We start from the raw sequence: 21504 nt of genomic DNA, 5'->3' as shown, positions 1-21504 counted from the left end.
AGAGCACCATCGGGTACGTGGAACGGAATCGACGGAACGAATGGTTCGACGAGGAGTGCAGAACGGTTTTGGAGGAGAAGAACGCTGCGATGGCGGTAATGCTGCAGCAAGGGACTCGACAGAACGTGGAACGTTACAAACAGAAGCGGAAACAGCAGACCCGCCTCTTTCGGGAGAAAAAGCGCCGAATGGAAGAAGTGGAGTGTGAAGAAATGGAACTGCTGTGCCGTTTCCAAGAAACACGGAAGTTCTATCAGAAGCTCAACGTATTCCGCAACGGCTTCGTGCCGCGAGCCGAAATTTGCAGGTATAAAGACGGAGGCCTCTTAACGGACGGACGTGAGATGATCGAAAGGTGGAAGCAGCACTTCGATCAGCACCTGAAAGGCGTGGACAACGTAGACACGGGAGCCCACGGCAACGAAGGAAACGACGATGCCAGTGCAGTGGAGGACGGAAATGAACCAACCTCCACGCTGAGGGAAGTTAAGGATACCATTCATCAGCTCAAAACCAACAAAGCAGCTGATAAGGATGGTATCAGCTGAACTCATCTAGATGGGCCCAGAAAAGTTGGCCACCTGTCTGCATCGGCTAATAGTCAGGATCTGGGAAACCGAACAGCTACCGGAGGAGTGGAAGGAAGGGGTAATCTGCCCCATACACAAGAAAGGCAACCATTTGGAATGTGAGAATTTCAGGGCGATCACTATTTTGAATGCTGCCTACAAAGTGCTATCGCAGATCATCTTCCGTCGTCTGTCACCTAAAAGGAATGAGTTCGTGGGAAGTTATCAGGCTGGCTTCATCGACGGCCGGTCGACAACGGACCAGATCTTTACCGTACGGCAAATCCTCCAGAAATGCCGTGAATACCAGGTTCAAACGCATCACCTGTTCATCGACTTCAAAGCAGCATACGACAGTCTCGACCGCGCAGAGCTATGGAGAATCATGGACGAAAACGGCTTTCCTGGGAAGCTGACTAGACTGATTAAAGCAACGATGGACGGTGTTCAAAACTGCGTAAAGGTTTCGGGTGAACTATCCAGTTCATTCGAATCTCGCCGGGGACTGCGACAAGGTGACGGACTCTCACGCCTACTCTTCATCATCGCTCTGAAAGGTGTGATGCGACGAGCCGGGCTCAACAGCCGGGGAACGATTTTCACTAAATCCGGACAATTTGTGTGCTTTGCGGACGACATGGACATTATTGCCAGAACATTTGGAACGGTGGCACAGCTGTACAACCGCCTGAAACGCGAAGCAACAAAGGTCGGACTGGTGGTAAATGCCTCAAAAACAAAGTACATGCTGGTAGGCGGAACCGAACACGACCGGATCCGTCTGGGTAGTAGTGTTACGATAGACGGGGATACTTTCGAGGTGGTGAAGGAATTCGTCTCATCGGATCCTTACTGACGGCTGACAACAACGTGAGCCGTAAAATTCGTAGGCGCATCATCAGCGGAAGTCGGGCCTACTACGGGCTCCAGAAGAAACTGCGGTCGAAAAAGATTCACCCACGCTCCAAATGCACCATGTACAAAACGCTAATAAGACCGGTGATCCTCTACGGGCACGAGACATGGACCATGCTCGAGGAGGACCTGCAAGCACTTGGAGTTTTTCAGCGACGCGTGCTAAGAACGATCTTCGGCGGTGTGCAGGAGAACGGCGTGTGGCGGAGAAGGATGAACCATGAGCTTGCTGCACTTTACGGCGAACCCAGCATCCAGAAGGTGGCCAAAGCCGGAAGGATACGGTGGGGCATGTTGCAAGAATGCCGGACAACAACCCTGCAAAGCTGGTGTTTGCAACTGAGCTGGTTGGCACAAGAAGGCGTGGAGCGCAGAGAGCACGATGGGCGGACCAGGTGGAGCGTGACTTGGCGAGCATTATCCCTAATCTTCATTCCATAAACCCACCTTTTCCCTAATCTTCAGTACTCCAACTATGCCTAATACAATGGAGGTACCTTAATAGATTCACCTAAATGGAGGTGGGCAGAACGCGTTATTATTGAAATCATCAAGGAAAATCCTGAATACATTTTCTATGAAAATCTACTAAGGTTCACATTTCGTTCACCAACGGTACACTTGGCTGCAAAACCCTTTGGAAAAGTACCCCATTCACGATACATGTGCGTGTGTGAACCCCCAGAGTTGTAGTGTAATGGCATTTGTTTTCCGTTTTGTTTAACAACACAATCACTTGAAGCTGGCTGCCGGCTGCTGCTGGCCAGACAGACGGCCGACCCGCTGCAAGTGGATCTAGCATCCCACAGCGGAGCTACCCACCCTCAATCTCAGAAAGTAAATAAACACATGTATTTCGGTCGGAGCATCCGTCAGTGTTGGGTTTTAGAACACGCGTTCTAGTCCACTTAACAACGTACTCCTCAGCTACAACGAAACTGAGAACTATCAATTTGTGTATAGTTTCTTCTCTTACAATTGAGCGCTCTATAGAACCACGTGGCTCCGGGGACGACCGTTCGAAGGTTGGTGGAAAATTTCCTGAGACCCTCCAAAGGGTAACATAAACTGTTGTTCACCGTCGACCATTCATGCTGGACACCTCATACGACGATGGCGGCGCGGCGACGAAGCACTGAGAAGCGCAATGACGACGCAAATATCGCCCAACCAAGAGGGTTTCAAGTTCTTCAAGACGTGCTTCAGCCGGCAGACCCACACGCCGCGCCGCTTTGGAAGCGCGAAAAGAATTTCCCACACCACACCAGACCAGGCAGCAACGGCGGAGGCAGATGAAGATGAAGGTGGTCACTGGTCAGTCAACAGCAGCGCGGCAGACGACCGGTCCACTCTTGGGCAATTTAAGAGCAAGAGCGTGTCAGTTATAATAATGATATTAACGTGATTGAAATCGATCGCGGTGCGGTGAGCTTGAGTGTTCTGATCGGTAGTTGGGTCTTGTGGTTGGCGAAGTGGGACGATGACGCTGGGTCTTGAGTGAAATTGAATCGAACAGCCGTTTAGCTAAAGAGCCCATGAGGATATCAGTTGTGTGATGTCTTGTTTGTAAGTCCGTGTTCCTTTGGGAGTTTCTTGTGAAATAGCTTTTGGAAATCTTTCGTAATTTCCGAGGAATTACTTGTATGTGTCACCAAATGGTTTCATTTGAGATCCCTGCAAGAATATTTCCGTGTTTTTTTTTTCTATGTATCATCTAACTGTTCAACTTAGTTATCTCTTGGAATTCAATGAGAACTTTTTATTTGGACACCTAAATAAGTGTCTGAGCCTAGGTCTGACCTCAGAGGTTTGTCCAGAAGTTTCTTTTAACCCTCCGTAACTCGGTGGCGGCTGGCCACCACCATCAGCACCACTCTAATGCCGAGTGCAAAAAGCGAGATTTTTCCGACGTGTTATACAAAACACAACAGCGCGATCGCTCGAGGGTTAAGCTTTCTTCAGGAATTCTTTATGGGATCAAGCCAGTTGTGCCTTTTCAAATTCCAGGAGATTCTGTAGGGATTCCCTCAGGAGTTCCAATGTCTTTGGACCTGGAGAACAACGTGCTACGAGGACGCACCAGGTGGAGAACGTAACACAGAATAAATGATGAATGATGACCTTTGGGTTTGCTTCAGGACTTTCTTCACGAATTGCCAGTTTTTTAAGAATTCCTGCAGAAATTCTTTGTGAGATTTCCCCAGAAATTTTCTTAGAAGATCCTTATGAAATCCGTCTGGAAATTCTCCAGGATTTCCGAATGAAATCTAGCCAGAATTGTCTTCGAGTTATGTTCAGGATTACCTATGGGGATTACCCTAAAGTTTCATCGGGGAGCTCATGGGTTCAATCTGGGAATCCTGAAGAAGTTATTTCTAAGAATCGGAATCTTTGGGGAGTTCCTTTTGGGAATTCATTCGGGAAGGAATTCTTGGAGGCATTGCAAATCAAAATCTTGTGAGGATTCGAAGAAAGCCATAAAAGAATCTGATGAATTTTACATAAAGGATTTGTGGTGAAAGACCCAGAAGACTTTAGGAGAAATTCATTGTGGGTTCAATGTAGGTTACAATGCTTGTCAAATCTTCATAAAGCATTTGAATCTGATTTTCTGCATGAACTACTATGGAAAAATCGGTGGTGTTAATGAAGATATTATTAAAGAAGACATTCAATCAAAAGTTGAAAATTTAGTTCTTAAAAATACTGTGGTATAGTCCCAGAGATCGAAGACGATTATAAACATTATACATTATAACACTTCAAAAGGCCATTTAGTTGTTTGGCCTCAATCCTGAAACAAAATGCTAAAACGGCATCTAACAAAAGCTGCTTAGCAAGTGCAGTTTCAGCGGACCATTCAACCCAAATGATTCCATGTGTCAAAACTATTGCCTTATTTGGCAAGCTTCCCCGTGGCGTTCCGAATCTCTCGTAACGCATCACCGTCGTCCGACACGATTATCCCAAGATTGACATACCGCCCATCTGTCCAGCTAAACGACTGACTGACATCGACCCGTCACATCTGATTTCGGACTGCATTTTTCGGCCTCATCGCTGCGTGCAATCTCTCCGATGGACCAGCAGCAGCGGTCTTCAGCCGTCCCGAAGTTCCCTTCGCAGAGCTTGACTGACTTTTCCTCCCAAGAGCAATCTCGTTGGTCCACTTTCGACACATCACCAGCAGCAGCAAGTCATGCATTGTTGCGAGCAACTTCGTAAAACTTTTAAAAATTGGTCGTTAAACATGAGTGAAATCTCTTATCAAATTTCGATTCAATCATCCGGCGCATTCAAACGGCCAGCCGTTAACACCGCCGAACAAAGAATCACGCGAAACTTTCCTTGTCAATTAATCTCCCTTGGATTTGTTGCGACTCGGCGGAATAAAAATACGATCAACCTTAATCCTCCTGATCCCGCCGAACCATCATGAATCAGTGGAATGTGAACCGTGGCGGAACTACACACCTCTATACCATCAGCAGCGCCAGCAACCTGTCGTCGGCGCGGTCCATCGCTTCGATCGCAGCTTGTCATCGTGACGAAATGCGGGCCGACGAGTCGGCCTGCCTGCCTGCATGCACAAGTGCGTGAGAACTTTATCGGGTTCGGGTCGGCGGGGTCCGAATAATGCCGGACGAGGGAACACCGCATGTCTGTCAGCCGGCCTATATGCCTGTCCAAGACAGCGAGAACAGAAAATGCAAAGTTTTGATAAAAACCGAGCAGACTTCAACAATAACAACGGGAGAGGCCGTCATCGACAGCTTAACGGATTTCAGCAGTTGTCAGTCACACTCACTATGAGTCTGCCGAACCTGCGCTGATGATATAGTTAGTGTTTGTCAGGAGAGTTTTCTTCGGCATTTCTTCTATATTTAGATGTTGGTCGAAAAGACGAAACCATACTGGTATTATGTAGCAGTTAACTGAATTAAATTAGTTAAAGAGATACTAGAGCAAAGCACTACAATGATATGTAGTATTTCACTAGAGAGCATTGCATCTACATAAGTATGATGATATTACTGTACGACCACACGGCACCGGTATGACCTACGTAACCGACACCAAACCCGTGGACCACCAAATGCCACACCTCGAGTCTATGCTCCACCTCCTCTGTAGTACCAAGATAACATGGGTGACAACCTATGAATTAGTGCTCCAGCCATACACGCCTGGACACGATTGTCTGGAATGTGTCAAGTCTGTGATTACGTACTTTTGTTGGTACACACCAACAAAACACTTCCGACTTTCGGTTGTTCACACCAAACCCCCTAGTTCCGTGGGGAGCCAATTCTTGTTTTCCCTGGACATTATCCCCTACCCCGCAACCGCGATCTTGTATTGGTACCCAGGTATTCCAAATTTTAAGGTGCCTGGAATCCCTGAAACAATCCCTGCTGGAATCCTTGAAGGAATCCCTGAACGAATCCCTGGAACAATCCCTTGAGGAAAAAAACCATGGAAGATGTCCCTGGAGGAATCCCTGGATAAATCCCTGTAGAAATCCCTGAAGGAATTCTTGGAGGAATCCCTGAAGCAATCCCTAGAGGAATCCCTGTAGCAATCTCTGGAGGAATCCCTGAAGAAATTCTTGGAGGAATCCCTGGAGGAATCCCTGGAAGACTCCCTGGAAGAATACTTGAAGGAATCCCTGGAGGAGTCCCCGGTGGAATCCCTACAGGAATCCCAGGTGGAATCCCTAGGACGAATCTGTGGAGAAATCTCTAGAAGAATCCCTAGAGGAATCCCTGGAAGTATCCCTTGAAGAATCCTTGGAGGAATCCCTGGAAGAATCCTTGGTGGAATCCCTAGGAGCAATCTCTAGAAGAATCCTTGGAGGAATTATTGTAAGAATCTCTTAAAGGATTATTGGAGGAATCCCTGGAGGAACCTCTGGAAGAATCTCTAGAAGAATCTCTGAAGTAAACCCTGGAAGCATTAATGTAATAATCCTTGAAGGAATCCCCGGTGGAATCCCTGGAGGAATACCTGAAGGAATCTCTACAAGAATCCCTAAGGGATCCCTGGAAGAATTCCTGGAAGAATCACTGCAGAAATCCCTGTAGAAATCCTTGGAGGAATTCTTGGAGGAATCCCTGAGGCAATCCCTGGAGGAATCCCTGTAGCAATCTCTGAAGGAATCCCTGGAGGAATCCCTGGAAGACTCCCTGGAAGAATACTTGAAGGAACCCCTGGAGAAATCCCCGGTGCAATCTCTACAGGAATCCCAGGTGGAATCCCTAGGACGAATCCCTGGAGGAATCTCTAGAAGAATCACTAGAGGAATCCCTGGAAGAATCCCTTGAAGAATCCTTGGAGGAATCCCTGGTGGAATCCCTGGAGGAATCCTAGGTTGAACCCCTAAGAGCAATCTCTAGAAGCAACTTTTAAAACACGGATTAGTCAATAGTTTAGTTTTTAAGATACATTACATTAAGTACAGTCTGTACGGTTTGACTATCGAAGACGGTGTAATAAATAAATAAATAAATCCTTGAAGGAATTACTGTAAGAATCTCTTAAAGAATCATTGGAGGAATCCCTGGAGGAATCACTGGAGGAACCCCTGGAAGAATCTCTAAAAGAATCCCTGAAGGAATCCCTGGAAGCATTAGTGTAAAAATCCTTGAAGGAATCCCCGGTGGAATCCCTGGAGGAATAACTTAATGAATCTCTAGAAGAATCCCTGTGCGATTCCTGGAAGAATTCCTGGAAGAATCCCTGGAGAAATCCCTGGAGGAATCTCTAGAAGAATTCCTGGAGGAATCCTCGCAAAACTCCCTGGAAGAATCCTTGGAGGAATTCTTGGAGGAATTCCTGAAGCAATCCCTGGAGGAATCCCTGAAGCAATCTCTGGAGAAATCCCTGGAGAAACTCTTGGAGGAATCCCTGGAGGAATCCATGGAGGGATCCCTGGAGGAATCTCTAGAAGAATTCCTGGAAGAATCCCTGGAAGACTCCCTGGAAGAATCCTTGAAGGAATTCCTGGAGGAATCCCCGGTGGAATCCCTACAGAAATCCCAGGTGGAATCCCAAGGAGGAATCCCAGGAGGAATCTCTATGAGAATTCCTGGAGGAATCTCTTGAAGAATCCTTGAAGGAATCCCTGGAGGAATCCCAGGTGCAGTGGAATCCCTGGATGAATCTCTAGAAGAATCCCTAGAGAAATCCCCGGAAGAATCCCTTGAAGAATCCTTGGAGAAATCCCTGGAGGAATCCCTGGAGGAAACCTTGGTGGAATCTCAGGTGGAATCCCTAGAAGCAATCTCTAGGAGAATCCCTGGAAGAATCCCTGTAAGAATCTCTTGAAGAATCATTGGAGGAATCTCTGGAGGAGTCCCTGGAGGAATCCCTGGAGGAACCCCTGGAAGAATCTCTAGAAGAATCCTTGGAGGAATCCCTGGAAGCATTAATGTAATTATCCTTGAAGGAATCCCCGGTGGAATCCCTGAAGAAATCTCTAGAAGAATCCCTGAGGGATCCCTGGAAGAATCCCTGTAGGAATCTTGGAGGAATCCCTGGCAGAATCTCTAAAAGAATCCCTGGAGGAATCCCTGGAAGAATTTCTGGAAGAATCCTTGGAGGAATCCCTTGAGGAATCACTGTAAGAAATTCCTGAAGGAAACCCTGGAAGAATCCTTGGAGGAGTCTCTGGAAGAATATTTGGAGGATTCCCTGAAGGAATCCCTGGAGGAATCCCAGGAGGCCAGGAGGAATCTCTAGAAGAATCGTTGGAGGAATCCCTGAAGGAATCTCTAAAAGAATCCCAGGAGGAATCCCTGGAAGAATCTCTGGAAGAATCCTTGGAGGAATCCCTTGAGGAATCACTGTAAGAAATTCCTGAAGGAAACCCTGGAAGAATCCTTGGAGGAGTCTCTGGAAGAATATTTGGAGGATTCCCTGAAGGAATCCCTGGAGGAATCCCAGGAGGCCAGGAGGAATCTCTAGAAGAATCGCTGGAGGAATCCCTGGAAGAATCCCTGGAAGAATCCCTGGAAGAATCCCTGGAAGAATCCCTGGAAGAATCCCTGGAAGAATCCCTGGAAGAATCCCTGGAAGAATCCCTGGAAGAATCCCTGCAGGAATCCCTGGTGGAATCTCTGAGGGAATCCCTGGAGGAATCTCTGGGGGAATCTCTGAAGAAATTACTGGAGGAATCTTTGAAGGAATCTCTGGAGGAATCCCAGGAGCTATCCCTGGAGGAAGCACTGGTAAAATTCCTGGATAAATATCAGAAGAAATCCCTTGGAAAATTCTTGAAGGAATCCTGGGAGGATTCCTCAAATGAATTTCGGAAGAAATCTCAAGGGAAATCTCTGGAGGGGTCCCTGGACAAATTCCTGGAGAAATCCCGAGAGAAATCCTTGGATGAATCCTCGAAGGGATCTCTGGAAAAATCTCGGGAGAAATTCCTGGGAAAATCAAGAGGAACAGCACGAGGAATTCCCGGATAAATTCCTGAAGGAATCCTTGGAGGAATTCCCGGATAAATTCCTGAAGGAATCCTTGGAGGCAGGCTTGTCCGCACTGAGCGCATGAAAATTCTGCTCTTTGGATTTACACCATCAAGCACATCATAAATTAGAAATCTTTTCATCTAATCAGATAGAAGGATGTTGAAATATTCTAAATGTCATTTCGAACTGTCAAAAAACCGCACCGCAGCGCCACACGGAGCGCGCAAAGAGATTTTCACCCGGGTGAAAACACTCCAGTGAATTTCACTTTGAACGGCCAGTGCGGCGCTGCGGTGCGGTTTTTTGACAGTTCGAAATGACATTTAGAATATTTAAACATCCTTCTATCTGATTAGATGAAAAGATTTCTAATTTATGATGTGCTTGATGGTGTAAATCCAAAGAGCAGAATTTTTATGCGCTCAGTGCGGACAAGCCTGCTTGGAGGAATTCCACAAAAAATTCCAGAAAAAATCCCAGAAGATATCGTTGGAGGAGTCCAGGGAGGAATCCTTGGAGAAATTCCGGAAGGACGCCTTGGAGGAATCATCGAGAGGAGTTCTAGGAGACCAGGAGGACTTCTTGGAAGAATGTGGGGAGGATATCCTGCAGTAGACCCGAGAAAATCCCAGAATGGATCCAGCAAGAAGTCTCTGCGAAAGAGATCTGCGGAATCCCGGATGGAATCCTCGACGAAATCTGGAGTGAACTCACTGAAGGAATCTCGAAAAAAATCTCTGAAGGAGGAATTTTTTAGTAAACCACCCTGAAACGCATGATCCATATGGGACCATCCTGTCTTGAGATTCCATAAAGCTCCTTTTCAACATCCCTGATCTAAGCCAAATATCCTGAACTCCTACTGAAACCTCTGAGGCCATCCTGAAACCTAAAACCCCCATGAGTTGCAGGGGAGTAACGAGATGGAATCCTGAGGTATCTCTGGAGAAATTACTGCTTAAATCCCTACAGGAATCCCTGAAGAACTTCCTAGAGAAATCCTTGGAGAAATTTCCCTAGGAGGAATCTCTGGAGGGATTTTCAGAGGAATCCCTGGAGGAATCCCTGGAGAAATCCCTTTAGGAATCCCTGCATGAATTCCTGGAGGAATCTTCGGAGACATTCCGGCAAGAATCCCGAAGAATGCCTGGAGAAATCTCTTGGAAAAATCCGTGGGGGGGATCCTGGGAGGAATCTCTAGAGGAATTCTTCAGAGGCATTCCGGAAGAAATTCCAGGAGAAATTATTTGAGAGGGATTTCTGACAAAAAAAAACGCTGGATAAATCCCGGGAGGAATTTCTGGAGAAAACTCAGGAAGAATTTTCGGAGAATTCCCTTCACAAAATCCCAGAAGGACCTCTGCGAGAGCCCCTGGAGAAATTTTGGGAGAAATTCCTTGAAAAGTCCCTGAAAGAATTACGGAAGGATTCTCCAGAGCAATTCCGGAAGAAATCCCTGGAGGAATTCCTGGAAAAATCCCAGTAGAAGTCGTGAGGGAAACTTCGGTAAAATCCCGTGAGGAATCCCGGATGGAATGAATCCCCAAAGAATTTTTGACAGTGATCCCTGGAGAAATACTGCGGAAATTCCTGGAGACCGAGAGGAATCCCGGGAAGACTCCTCAGAGGAATTAGGGAAGAAATCCTATGCAAAATTCTTGAAGGAATCCCTGGATAAATCCTGGGAGGAATCTCAGGAGAAATGCCTGGATGAATCCCTAGAAAAATCCCAAGGGAATTTTCACAGCAAGCCTGGGAGAATTCTCCAGAAGGAATCCGGAATAAATCCTAGGAGAAATTCCAGTGAGAATCTCTGGAGAAATCCTAGGAAGAATCCCTGAAGGAGTCCCTGAAATATCTGGATGAATCCAGAAAGGACGTTTTGATGAATTCAAAGAAGACTTCTTAAAAGAATGTCGGAAGAAATTCCTGCAGGAGTACCAAGAAAAATCATTGAAGAGATCCCGGTAGAAATGCCTGCAGGTACTCTCGAGTGAACTTATTGAAGAATGCTCGAAAAGAATTCCTGAAGAAATCCCAGGACGAATCCCTGAAGAATTTCTTGGAGACATCCCAGGAGGATTTCTTGTAGGAATTTTGAGAGTAAATTACCCTGAAACGCAAGCTCTATATGAGACCAACCCGTCTGTCTTGAGCCTTCCTAAAACTCATTTTAAACACCCTGTTCTGAGCCACGTATCCTGAAGCCCTACTGAAACCTCTGAGACCACCCTGAAACCCCTAACTTCAGTGAGTAGCCGGGGATTCACGAGATGGTTTCATGGCGGCTTCATGGAATATTCAGAGGGGGGTTTTGGGGAGCAATGGTACGAGTGGTTATTGATCCGGACGTAGTCTCCCGAAGGCCTCCTCTAAAACATCCTGAGACCTAAAGCCCCTTAAACTGCAAAGAAGTCCCTTCATCACTGCAACCATCCTGAAACCTCCGAGACACCCTTAAACCTTTTTAAAGCTCTCATAAAAGACTCCTAAAATTTCTTAAAATCTTTTAGACCCTCTAAAATTCACCGAAATCCGTAAAGTCTACCAAGCCGCTGTGAAAACCCAAAGGAAACCTTAGTGAAACTGCTTGACACTTCATTGAAAACCCTTGAGCACCCTTAAAACATTCCCGAAATCTATATAAAACCCTCCTAAAATCTACCTGAAACCACCATTAAAAACCGTTAAGAACATAGTAAAAGGCGCAGTGAATGATAGAACAATTGAATGATAAGAAGGTAGTGAGACAAAACAATATGACCATAAAAGGATAACAAGATAGTAATGCATAAATATATGAAGATATTATAACATATATAAAAAAAAACACACAAGAAAATAAAAGGGCTGCAAGATAGTAAAATAGTAAAATAGGAACACAGATAGTCCTGGAAAATAGCATGATAGGAAGGTATGAGTTTTTAAAAATAGAACAATAAGGTAACAGTATACCAAGATATACAAATAGGAATATGAGAAGGAAACCCTTAAATGGGTGGAAACCTTGGGTGGAAACCGATCAATAATTTTAGGAAATCACCTAACAAAGTTCCTTTTCGGTCATCTCCGCGCGCATCCGTCTGGACCTGAGGAGTGATTTATTGAAGGCGGACAAATCACTATCGCTTTCAATTTGCAGCGTCGTCCGTCGAAATTCTACAACTCGCAGCAAACAGGTTCCATCACGATACGATGCGATGATGGTAAGCAGCAGTGTGTGATTCCTCTGGATGACGTGAGATTTCATAACCGATCAAAAATTCGTTCGTGGTCCACAGCCTAATTATAGGGTTGTGGCGAGAAACGCGCAGGTAACGGCTTATCACTATCGCTCGGGCGAACATTTATCGCATCGTCGTCGTCAGGTTACCGGAGGAGGTGTAAACCAGATTTCAAAGCGCACTCTCTAACTGCGTTGAGTTGGAGAGCTGCATGCTGCTGGTATCTCCTCGTCGACCTCGTGTTGGGGCTTTGGCAATAATGCTGGTGTCTGTGTTCATGAAGTGACAACCGCCACGGTAGGAATTTCGAGGGGTGGAATAAATTGTTCCCGAGATTAGCGGACCCCGAGAGATCGGAGGGCCACACGCGCCACATTCTCATATCTACATACGGAATAAATGGTGTGGTGGTCCAGCAGCGGCTTGAAAAATGAGCCGGCCAGTCAAGATTGTCCCATGCGGTTGCTGATGTCTGGAAAATCAAGTCATCACGTTTGCTGGCGGTCATGACAGGGCTATGCTAATTTTTCCTTATTGGTGATGATGTGTGGTCTCAGGTTAGAGAGAATGAATTTATTCGGAAGAGAATGAACCAATGGTGCTGATACTTCTGTAAGCCTCAAATCGTCTTTTAAAAAAATGTTTTCATTTCATAAAATTGATATACATAAGTTAAAACTATTCCCTCGAAACCATGCAAAACCGATATTTATTAGAAAAAAGCATTCGAGATTCATCTTCAGTTTATGTAGGACCAGTTTCAGCCTCATCCCCTTTATGTTATAGATCGATCCCGTCTCAGTCATAACAAATTCTAAAAGCGTTCAAAAACAAATCGGTTCTACTTACTGAAATCGCTCTGATCGTCGTGCGTCCCATTGACGGTCCCGTCGGCTAGCAGCTGCAGGTATCGGTTCTTGATGTACAGCTGAATCTTGCGGTTCGCGCCGGTAATGTGCGACAGATTCGCCGATCGTTCGTTGCGCTCTAGATTGGACGAATCACCACCGGTTGTTCCACCGCCGCCACCAATGCCACCCGTCCCATTCCGATGCTGAGTCTGATGTGGCTGGTGATGATGAAGGTGTCGTCCTGCCGCCGCTGCCCCTCGACCCCGACCGGGTGCCATTAGGGTTCCATTACCTGAGAGATAGTGCTGATGCCGGTGCGGATGGGGCGGGGGGCCGGCACTCCGGCCGACCCTCGACAGAACTGGCCACGACGGCGATCGGCTTCGGTGGTCGTCATCCACTTCGGCCGAGATGTCGGAGATGAACGCATCAGCAGCAGCAGCAGCATCGGTGGGATTGAATACTGATTGATTGACGGCGTTTGGGTCGTCGTCGCCGCTGCCGCGGTCGATGACCTCGTTTTGACTACGCACCGCAGGTTCACTGGTGGGGACGACGCTGCGAACTTGGGGAACTGCTGACGCCACCGGCGGTGATGACGATGCTAGCGGGGGAGCTGTTCTGCGGAACAGAATGCTGTAAATGGTAGGGTTGTGCGTTATCTGGCTGGTGTGATAAGGTTTAGTGTCGAGCATCCCAGATGCAGTGGTCGGATTGTCGTGGTCTGTGTTATCTAACTGTATTGGGCGCACGGCAGCTACATAGTCTGCGGTTTGTTGTACATTTGATTTATTTTTATCGATCGACTGCTCAATTGAATAACCTGCGGTGTTATTTTCAGGCCGTCGTAAATTTAGCGTTGTTCGGTTTTGGTCGTCGCTTGTGCTCGCACTACTGACACGGCGACTGTCACCGGTTTGCGTAGAGCTGCGTCGCTGTTCACTTTCGCCGGTGTCACCCCGATCGTCGTCGTAGTTCCCCACCAGAAGTACGTTCATAAAGCGACTGAGTTCGCTCACTTTGCGGCTCTTGTTGGCACTCGATTGCTGCTGATGGTTCTGGATGGGACTGGCGATGGAAACCGCGGGTATCGGGTCCGAGGGCAGGTCGATCTCCGGGACGGTTGGCAGAACGGCCGGCAGTGGTTTCGGCATCGTCGCACAGCACGGAGGCCATATTAGAATGACCAGTAGGAGGGCTCCCAGCAGGGCCAGGGCCCTCCGTCGAAGTCTTCCACTGATCATCAACAAATGGGCACTTGTTGACGCCTATCCCCGAAAACTAACAAGTCGGTCTTCTCCGCAAAACAATAAATTTAAACTCCAATTTCACCCCCCTCTTCTTGGTGCCTCTTCAGGTTATCATCAACCCGGACTGCTGATGTCGATCGGGAAGCACTTGGTTTTCACGCTTACGGTAGTACGGCAGATACGTCCCCAGTCGTTGACCGCCCATGGCTCTCACTCACTCAGAATATTCAACCCGTCGTCGCCCAACTCCCACCCTTCTCTCCACAAAAAAAAAAAAAACTCTCAACCAAACTATATTCTGCGACGCCGCGACGCTTTTAGCCGACTGACACCAATTCTGAGTACACACTTCCGATTCCGCCGAGGGAGCAACGCAACACTTCAGCCTGGGTTTTCACTCCCGTCGTCGTCACGGTCGCCCATCACCTTCTGACACTGACACGAGGCAACAACATTCCTTCAAATAGATTGGGATTTTTTCTTCTTATTCTCTTTTCTCTAGCTCCTTGCAGTTGCTTCTCCTCGTGGTTCAAGTAAGATCTGAGGCGAGGAAAGTTGGGCACTCTCTCACAGCACTAAGTTGGGCACTTCAAACAACGAGAATTCGTTCCGATGCGATGTGTCGTCTGCTGTCTAGCACGAGGTTCTGGAAATAAATCAAAGGAGAAAAGTGGGGAAAAGCAGTGAGATTGCTGTTGGCATGAGTTATTATGTTTGGGATGGGGATTGACATACAATTAGTTTAGAATTCCTTCTAAGAACTACTAGAACATTATTCAGATTCAATCAACGTTCAATGGTGTTCGTAACTGATGTTCACCATTATCAAATTAGATTAGCGATAATGTACAATGGACTCCAGTTGATTCTACAAATTTTAGTAGCGCCAGCTAGCACCATAAGGAGTTTCTGATAGTGCGGCCTCCACCTGAGCCAGCCCTTACCGCAGTGGCGATTCCCTAACCTCAAATCTACCTGTTCAACAAATGTAAATTCTTGTATTTTCTCAACAAGTTAGCAAGTTACTTGTAGAGAATGACGAGAATAGCCATTTCCATCCATTTTCAATTTTATTTAGAATCTGAACTCTCCGCAATTTCAAGTTTTAGGGTCGTTGAACAGGTAAAAAGTGAGGTTACGAGACGCCACTGCCTTACCGAAGACCCATTTCCAAATGAGGGCTCGGATCAAACCCAGTAGACCAACACCACGACTGCAGCACTACCAGGACGTTCTACCTGCGGCCACTTTATCGTTGTAAGGGTCGATTTTGACCGCAGTGCACCGGTATGACCTACGTAGCCGACTCCGAACTCCTGGACCATCTCTTATATAGCGTCTGCACTAGCCATTGTCCATGTCCACGCTCCACCTCCACTGCAGCTCCAAAACGATGAAGGTGATAGCCGAAGAAACGGCATTTCAACCAAATTCGTCATTACACATCCTGTGGACAAGATTGCCCGGAGTTCTGTCCATCCCGCATGTGGCAAGCATGTGGTCACGTATTGTGTGAAAACGCTGGCACACGTTCAAAACATGTACCGCCGTTTCCTCTAGATCAGCTCAAACCGCACATTCGGGAGGATCCACATGACCAAATTGGTGTAGATACTGCCGGAAGCAACCATGGCCCGAAGGAACTGAGTCAGGTGGATTGTTACTTCCCTATGGCGCCTGTTAACCCAACTATCCACCCTCAGGATCAACCTGCGCGTCCACCTTCCTTTGGTGGAACTGTCCCAAGCGCGCTGCCATTTGACCATAGAGGCCAACCTGGCAGTCCTGCGTATGCCTCTTGTGTCGCGCATTTCGAAGCACTCCATGTCCTCCCCGATAAGGATATCGATTGGCATCATACCAGTGATAACACAGAGTGCATCGTGTGACACGGTACGGTACGCGCTAGCAACCCTCAGGCACATAAGCCTGTAAGTACTAGAGTGGGTCAACGTTGTATGGAGAAACTTTAAATTGGATCGAATCAACCCGGAACAAAGCTTTTTCAACCTATATTAGCGTCCAAAACAACTGTGCAAAATTTGGGAGTGATTGGTTACGTCCCCGTATTCCGCATTGTGATTGAAATTTGTATGGAAGTTAGTATGGGAAAACGTACTTTTTTGCATTTTACTCATAAATTGAATTATTTTGTCTAATACCATGTAACTGATGACGTAAAAGTATAGCCTAGGATATGCCTAAAAACTTTGTCGAAGACCGCAAAGTGATCCGATGCTTGTGAAAAAAGTTATTCGCCTGGTAACTTAGGCCAAAAATTGAGATTTTATTATTGATGTTATTCCTTTACATGTTAAATGTTAAGCACCACTGGGCAATCTGTACGTTATAACTTTTTTCACAAGTGTCGGATCACTTTGCGGTCTTCGGCAAAGTTTCTCGGCATATCCTAGGCTATACTTTAACGTCAATGGTTAGATCGTTTTAGACGAAAAATTTCAATTTATGAGAAAAATGCAAAAAAGCACGTTTTCCCATACTAAATTCCATACAAATTTCAATCACAAAGCGGAATACGGGGAAGCAACCAATCGCTCCCAAATTTTGCACAGTTGCTTTGGACGCTAAAATGAATCGAAAAAGCTTTGTTCCAAAAAATCGACTTTGTTGACCCAGTCTAGTAAGTACTTTCCAGCTTCCGTCGGTAGCATTTAGTACTAAGCGCGGTGCCCCACGCCGGGCCGCCATACCTAAGTATGGACGTAGCAACACTAGCCAGAAGCTTGCGCTTACTGGCGTACACCGCAGAGCTATTGGACATCATCCGGGACAGTGCCGCAATAGCTGTGGAGGCTCTTTTACAGGCATAATCGACGTGGCTACCGAAGGTAAGCTTATTGTCGATCATCACGCCCAAGTGTTCGACGGAGCGCTTTGACAGGATAGTGCACTCTCCTACACTGATCTCCGTCTGCTGCTCCGACTTCCGGTTGTTAACAACCGTCACCTCTGTCTTGTGGTGAGCCAGCTCCAGTTTCCTGGACCGCATCCACGCCTCCACAACCTTGATCGAGTGGTCGGTAGTCAACTTCACCTCCTCGATCGTTTCACCGTAGACTTCGAGCGTAATGTCGTCGGCAAATCCGACAATCTCCACTCCCACTGGGTACTTTAATCTCAACACCTCGTCATGACATGACATTCCATAACACCGGATCCTTGATGGATCCTTGCGGGACTCCTGAGGTTATGTGAAAGCACTTCCGACCCACCTCCGTGTCGTAGACTAGTACACGATTCTGAAAGTAACTTCCGAGAATCTTGTACAGGTACTCCGGTATCCCCAGACGCAAGAGCGCATCGGCAATAGCAGACCAGCTGGGGCTATTAAACGCATTCCTTACATGAGCGATTCCAAGCAACAGCATCAAAATTAAGGAAAATTTTTAATTCATGATTTTCTATTGAACTGAAACTTTGCACAGTTTTTCAGTTCCATCTAAATCGCCATTTTTCGATATCAAATTTTTATTTAGAGCCACGACTTACTTTTCAAAAGGGTGTATGTGAAAATGGTTCAAAAATATTCAAAAATATGCACAGCAAAAACGGATTGTTCGATTGTTATGAATTTTTCAGCAAAGTTAGATAGCTAAATGGTGATTTCTAAGAAAATATACACTGTGAAAAAAAATCTATTTTATCATTGAAAAACATCATTTTTGTCACAAAAACTCAAATATCTCAAAACCCTATCTTTTAACCAACTTGAATTTTTTAGGGAAAACGGTCCATTGTATTAGCAATCTACCATAAAAATTTGGTGATGGTAAACTAATAAACAAAAAGGTTATAACATTTCAAAAATTTCACAATTTTTACATTTAGTAAAAAAAATTTTTCTGTGTAAATTATTTCGGCCGGGAATCGCGATTTGATGCTGATTTTATTGTTCAGCAAAGTTAGATAACTAAATGGTGATTCCTAAGAAAATATACACTGTGAAAAAAATCTTTTTTAACATTAAAAAATATCATTTTTGTCACAAAAACTCAAATATCTCAAAACCCTATCTTTTTACCAACGTAATTTTTTAGAGAAAACGGTCCATTGTATTAGCAATCTACCATGAAAATAAACAAAAAAGTTATGACAATTCAAACATTTCACAATTTTCACATTTAGTAATAATTTTTTTTAGTGTAAATTATTTCGGCCGGAAATTGAAGTTTGATGCTGATTTTATTGTTAATGGCCTTGCGTGAGTAAAACAAGTTGTTTTTATTACATATTATATATACATATAATATAATATACTATGTACCGTAATGTTCCGATTTTATCACGCCCTCCGCGCATTAGTCGTTTATTCATTAATTTGCTGTTACATTTGAGGACAAGTGTTTTCCCTCTTCTTCAAGATGAATGTTGAAAGCGTGTTTTGCAACGTTAAAAATATTGAAATGGGTATAGATGTTGAAGAATATTACAGGGCATTTTTGAAAAGGGGCGTAATTAAATTGTTTAAACAGATGTCGCTGATGGCAATTTCTCAGTTGTTGTCGTTTTCGAACTTCCTGCGCCCTGCTTTACCGATGATATACAGATGGCTCGTTTGTCAAATTCTAGACGGCAGGACGTGCAAATGCGTAATTTTGTACACAATGTGGACATTTGGGCATAACCAGTCTCTTTCAGTTTATCTATGGTGCTTTCGGTGAGATTTCGTAACTCTTTTGAACATTTTTTTTCATCAAACGGTCTACAAGAGAGCGTTGAGTTGAAGACCTTTGAGAAAGCGACTGTTCATCTTGTTCGTTAGATTATAATAAACAAAATCACTTATTAATTCTAACTTACTTGTTTGGTGTTGGTGGCTGAAGAAAAAAAATACTATACAATTTTTAATATTCATAGCGGTAGTATTTTTTTGTTTTTTTCGTGAGCATTGTCAGGTATGTATACAGACAAACAAACGTAACACTGGCGAAATTTTCATTGACCACGCCTTCAACGATCATTTTGAATCTTGGTTGTGGCTTTCATAACAAGAAGAGCGCCCATCGTTTTTCTTTGCGTTTGACGTTTCACACTAGCGCCTTCTGATGACGATATTGCACAACGCAGTGTTTCGTGAAACATTTCCACCAGGTGGTGATAGTGTGAACTGGGCGATGAATTTTCACTAAAATTGTTCTAGGCGTTTCGTCTGTTTGTCTGTGGTATGTACCTCTTATGCATTTGTTGTTGTTGAAGTTACTCGCATTCTTCCGATCATAAAGTCTGTTCTCTAAGAGGGATTTTTTTTGCGGATAAACTAGACGTATACGCGTATAAAAAAACTTTTATTATACAGCTTTTGTCTTAAAAATAAATTCAATTCCATTTTTCTTATAATCAACAGCTTTTCAACACTATCAAGGGATTTTTTCACCAGTCACGTACAATAAAAAGTATGACAATCTCAATATTTTTGATCACAACACTGGATCGCGTCTAAGTTTCAAATAGATACTATAGTAATTACGAATAATCAAACTAAAGTATCATGAAAACAACTTGTTTAATTCAGGCGGTAGCCTTTACAATAAAATCAGCATCAAAATATAATTCTCGAAATAATTTACACAGAAAAATTTTTTTTTTTGTTACTAAATGTAAAAATTGTGAAATGTTTGAAATGTCATAACTTTTTTGTTTATCAGTTTACCATCACCAAAATTTTATGGTAGATAGCTGATATAATGGGCCATTTCCCCTAAAAAATTGAAGTTGGTAAAAAGATAGGGTTCTGAGATATTTGAGTTTTTGTGACAAATATCATATTTTTTCAAAGTAGAAAAAGAAATTTTTTACAGTGTATATTTTCTAAGGAATCAACATTTAGTTATCTAACTTTGCTGAAAAATTTATAACAATCGAACAATCCGTTTTTGCTGTACAGCTTTTAGAATATTTTAGAACTATTTTCGCATACACCCTTTTGAAAAGTTAGTCGTGAGTGAATATGAAGGTTTAATATAAAAAAATGGCGATTTATATGAAATTGAAAAACTGTGCAAAGTTTCAGATATTTTTGAAATGGTCGCTCAGGATCGACTGACATGACTCCGTAGAATTCCTCACATCCAGAGTCACTACCGCGCAGAAGCGAATTCCCCTCCTCTTAGGCTCGAGTGCTTTCTCGGCGGTTTTTGTAACCGACAAGATAACGTCTACGGTGGACTTCCCCTTCCGGAAGCCGTACTGGTTACTCTAAAGACCATTTTCGCCCTCGGTGAACCGCAACATTCTATTGAGGATGATCTTTTAGAGCACCTTCCCCGCCGTGTCAATCAAGCATATTGGTCTATATGCCGACGGGTCTCCGGGTGATTTCCCCGCCTTTGGCAATAGAACCAGGCTCTGCCTTTTCCATACTTCTGGGAAAACTCCCTCGTCCAGGCATTTCTGCATAGCAGACCTGAACATCTCGGGAGCCTCTGCAATAGCTACTTTTAAGGCCAGGTTCGGCACTCCGTCCGGACCTGGGGCCTTACCTACGCTAAGGGACTTAGCTATCCCCGCAAGTTCCACATCGGTGACCCTCTCCTCATCGCCAGCCCCAGTCCCCGGCTGTCCTACGAAAGGAGGCTAAGGACTAGGATCATGACGCGGAAAAAGTCCTCCGATGATCCCCTCCAACATCTCTGGAATTGCTCTGTAGGAGCCATCACACCTCTCGTCTTGACCATAACGATCCTGTAGGCGTCACTCCACGGGTTCGTATTGGCACTCTGACAGAGACCCTCAAAGCAGGCCTTTTTGCTTGCTCTTATCTCGGTCTTAAGCGCGGCTTTTGCAGCGGCGAACACCATCCGCCGTTCGTTTCGCTCTTCTTCTGATCGTGCTCGCTGCATCCGCCGCCTAGCCCGTAGGCAGGCGCGGCGCAGGTCCGCAATCGCGTCGGTCCACCAGTAAGCTGGAGGCCTCCCATTTCTAGGGTGGACTCGCCTAGGCATGGTCGCATCACACGCACATGAGAGCACCGCTACCAGCTCGTCGCCGTCTAAACCGATTAAGTTTCGCTCACGGCGGAGCGCCTCCCTAAATACCCCTTCGTCGAAGTAAGATGTCTTCCACCTACGAGGGCTTGGCCTTGGCCTAGCCGCCTCTTCTTCTATCCGCTGTCTGCTGTTGTTGTAGTCGATACTGTAGCGAACCGCCAGGTGGTCGCTGTGAGTGTAGCCATCATCTACTCTCCAGTTCTAACTACTTGT

At 45.3% G+C, this 21504-nt stretch overlaps 1 protein-coding gene across 2 annotated transcripts in view; it reads right to left on the bottom strand.

Annotated features, from left to right (window-relative positions):
- LOC115271075 (uncharacterized) overlaps nt 1-21504 on the bottom strand; it is a 318130-nt gene that overhangs the window by 268131 nt on the left and 28495 nt on the right. For both annotated transcript variants that reach the window (XM_062842141.1, XM_062842142.1), the window contains exon 2: nt 13033-14930. In XM_062842141.1, the coding sequence (XP_062698125.1) occupies nt 13033-14278 (1246 nt within the window). In that variant the 5' untranslated portion in view covers nt 14279-14930. The remainder of the gene's footprint in view (nt 1-13032; nt 14931-21504) is intronic.

This window comes from Aedes albopictus, chromosome 3, assembly GCF_035046485.1.
Source record: "Aedes albopictus strain Foshan chromosome 3, AalbF5, whole genome shotgun sequence".
Lineage (NCBI taxonomy): Eukaryota > Metazoa > Arthropoda > Insecta > Diptera > Culicidae > Aedes > Aedes albopictus.
The sequence above is the reverse complement of the archived record's forward strand: the minus strand, read 5'-3'. Positions and strand labels throughout refer to the sequence as shown.